At 35.6% G+C, this 3,627-nt stretch overlaps 1 protein-coding gene across 1 annotated transcript; it reads right to left on the bottom strand.

Annotated features, from left to right (window-relative positions):
* Positions 1 to 595: 595 nt before the first annotated feature.
* LOC119661167 lies at positions 596 to 2,192 on the bottom strand. Its single transcript, XM_038070383.1, has 3 exons — positions 2,030 to 2,192; positions 1,835 to 1,961; positions 596 to 952 (listed from the first exon to the last, which is right to left on the bottom strand). Exons 1-3 carry the CDS (start codon positions 2,093 to 2,095, stop codon positions 777 to 779), a joined length of 369 nt encoding a protein of 122 aa, XP_037926311.1. The 5' UTR covers positions 2,096 to 2,192; the 3' UTR covers positions 596 to 776.
* Between the last annotated feature and the right edge of the window lie 1,435 nt (positions 2,193 to 3,627).

The raw sequence follows: 3,627 nt of genomic DNA, 5'->3' as shown, positions 1-3,627 counted from the left end.
TGGCCGGCACGCTCTCCCGATCTGTCCCCTTGTGATTTTTTTCTATGGGTTTTTTTGAAATCCCGTGTTTATGTGAACCGTCCAAGAACCCTACAAGATTTGAAGACCAACATCCAAGAAGAAATTGCCAACATAACACCTGCTATGCTAACAAGAGTCATGACAAACGCCAGAAATCGGTTTACGCAATGTATAGAGAATGGGGGACGTCACCTAACAGATTTGATCTTCAAAACAATGTAAATAAAAACTTTAGACATGTACCTACATTATAAAAAATAAATAAATATTTTCCGATGCATACAATAGTTTTTATTGAGTTTTGAAAAAAGGAAGTTATGCTGCCGCACCCTGTATTTTCGATAAGTAAGTGCATATGTGCATATACATATCGCTTGATTGCTCTATTTTCTAAATGGAATCTTCCATCCATTTTTCAGAAGAAGTGATATTGAAGTGGGTCCAGTAAAGAACCAAGCCATTAGATTTGTATCTACTTACTTAAGAGATTCGCAGAGCCTTTTATAACTGGAATGCCCAGTTTCCGGGTTCCGCTTTCTAGCTTTATTTTCGACAATTTGAAAGTCATTGTAAGACGAATTATATCATAATCTTATTTCAATATTTATAATCAAAACTATAGAATCAAATCGAATTGATCATTAACCTCAATTAAAAATGATAAATTGTAACAAATTTCATGTTGATAAACTTTGGTTATTGAGTCCATATTTACATATGCTGGTGTAGTTTCTAAATGTGTCTCCAAAAGTGTTTTAAGCTGGTTCCGTTTCGTTGCGCACTGTCACCATTGCTTTAGATATGGGGTAAAATATAGCTTCATCGTACGATGGTGGTAGTTCTTGAACATTCTCCGTATTTTCTGTGTTTCTTGTTGAACTGCTTGGATTTGTACTCATAACAACAGCGGCAACAGTGTAAAATGTAGGTGCTGAAATCAATTTTTAATTATCCTCAAAGATTAATGGGTGTAGGGAAATTTCGCATCTATTTTTGGTGCAGACTTAATGTAATCATAATTATTGTATTTAAAGGATTTAAATGCTATAAACACAATAGACTAACTTCAACATGAGATGCAAAACAAAAAAATTGAAATCGGCCATTCCATCAATGGTAATGACGTCTATTTTATGAATCCGAGTATCTTTATTGTACGAAGCAGGTGGTAATTAAATATGATTAGCTAAATAGATTCAGACTCTTTCAAGTACAATTCGCTCTACCGTATGCGAAGGAATTGCAAGCTTTTCTGAATTTGCAGATAACTGAAAATGGAATAAATTCACAGTAATGTGGCCACACTACGCGCATTACTTCTACATACGGTAAATGAGTATCTATATTTTCATAATTAAGGATGGAGGTGCATGAATACAAAAAAAAAATAGATAAATGAGCTCATCTGACTTTACTGACGAGATTCAATAAATGGAAACGGTATACTGTATTCTTTTAAAATATTCCTAAATGCACAAATACAATATTTAGAGAAAAACTACGAAGAAAATTGAAAATAAAGTACATATCGATGGAAAAGCAAAGTACAATTCGAAATTATATATAAATGCTATACTTCGAATATACGTGCAAATCTAAATAAATAGATAATTGTCAGAGTGGAAATTGGTGTCACATATTAAGCATATACATACGTACATGTAACATCAACTTCCACTATAGGAATTATCTACATATTTGGATTTTGCTATGATAATATACTTTTACGATATATAATAGATAGGGAATTCCGACATTAACTTATTCTTTTTCTAACTTTAATTTTAGAAAGCAAATATAACTAGACACTTACTATGTGGGGTGTTGATAGGTTGGCAACGAATGCGGTTTTCATTTTGCCGAGTATTTTGTTCTAATCTTTCACTCAATACACTCGTTTGTAATTTTGACAATTGTGCGGCATATCTATAACTAAAATACTTGAGAAAGCATAAATAAATGCACATTAGTCATTTTCAATTGAGGTATACAGAAAGGGTTTACTTACAATTAGTAAGCTGAGAGCAATTACTATTACCAAGTAATCTATCCAATTTAACGCTAATTCTCCCATTTTCAGAGCAAAATTCCATTAATCCTTCCACAGAAATTTTTAAAAATACGACTATATAAATTGCGACGTTTGAAAAGTTCTGGGCTTATTCCAAGCAAATCTGTAATTTGCTCTTATGAGCTCTTATGATAAGATAATAGTGATATTTCAAAATAATCAACAGCTGACTATCATACTTTGGAGGCATAATCTGATGAAGAGAATTCTGAATTTATTGGTAAGCCATATTTAGATATTGTAGACACTTGTGGAAGTGTGGATCATATAATTTACATTCGTTTTCTAGCAAAACAGCAAATATAGGACACACTAGACATTTTATCATATTAGACGCCATTCCACTTTTCACGGGCAGAAGCAATATCTAATATGTCCCCAATATTTCCAATTTCTACCTAGAAACATACATACTCGTATTTATCATTTGTTTTGATGAGAAATAATCTGGAGGAAGTATGAAATTTACGATTATAAGAGGTTGGGCTCTTCTGCATAGATCGAATTTGTATGTTTGATTTGGGTTGATAACATCAATACCTTTCAAGTGCCACTTCCTCTTTCTCAATTTATTAAATATTGACAGATAAGTCTAGAGCAATAAAATAATTTTATGATAAAGTCTAGTAAATGGAGATCTATATAGTATAATTATTGTGGCTATAGTTATATTGGTATATTTGTTGAGTACACTGAATTCTTGGCTTAGTTTGTTGCCGACGCTAATGACCAGCGTAAATTGTAACTAAAGGATTAACATTTCAGTCATAGTTTTTGAAATAGTGTTCTTCTTTTTCTTCAGCCTTTGTCCCGTTCACAAGCGGGGTCGGCTCTTCGTGATCGGCTTCGCCATTTGGCTCTATCGAATGCCTGATCTGGGTGCAATCTCGAGGCTTTCAAATCTCCATCCAGCGTATCAAGCCACCGTTGTTTAGGTCTGCCTTTTGGTCGTTTCCCATCGACTTCGATGTTCAGACCAATCTTGGCAAGTGAATTCTCGTTTGCACGAATTGCGTGACCATACCATCGAAGACGCCTCTCTCGCAACTTTTCCACGATCGGTGCAACCCCATAACAATCGCGGATATCCTTATTTCGGATGTGATCTAAACTTCAGCATAAACTCCACAATGTTTTCGGGTGTTAAACGCCTCTCTGCGATCGCTTCCATTCTTGTTCGGTGCGCGGTGAACCTCGGGCAATCAAATATGACATGCTCCGCATTCTCAGCCACGTTACCACATCTTGGGCAGCACGGTGATTCGTCGTGATCAAATCAATGTAACTAAGCACGATAACCTCCATGTCCACTTAAGAATTGTGTTAACTCGTAGCTTAATTCCCCATGGTTTCGTTCAAACTATCTCCGAATATCCGGAATGATGCGGTATGTCCAACGACCAGTTTGAAACTCCTCCCATCGCTTTTGCCACCGTTCGATAGATTCCCACTGTGCCAGCTGCCGTCGAAATGGGCTAGACTCTCCAGCTGCATACGTTTTGTCGTAGAGTCGCCGACTTTCCTTCGCCAAGATG

The sequence above is a fragment of the Hermetia illucens genome, chromosome 1, assembly GCF_905115235.1.
Source record: "Hermetia illucens chromosome 1, iHerIll2.2.curated.20191125, whole genome shotgun sequence".
Classification (NCBI taxonomy): Eukaryota; Metazoa; Arthropoda; class Insecta; order Diptera; family Stratiomyidae; genus Hermetia; species Hermetia illucens.
This window is presented reverse-complemented; position numbering and strand designations above follow the sequence as displayed.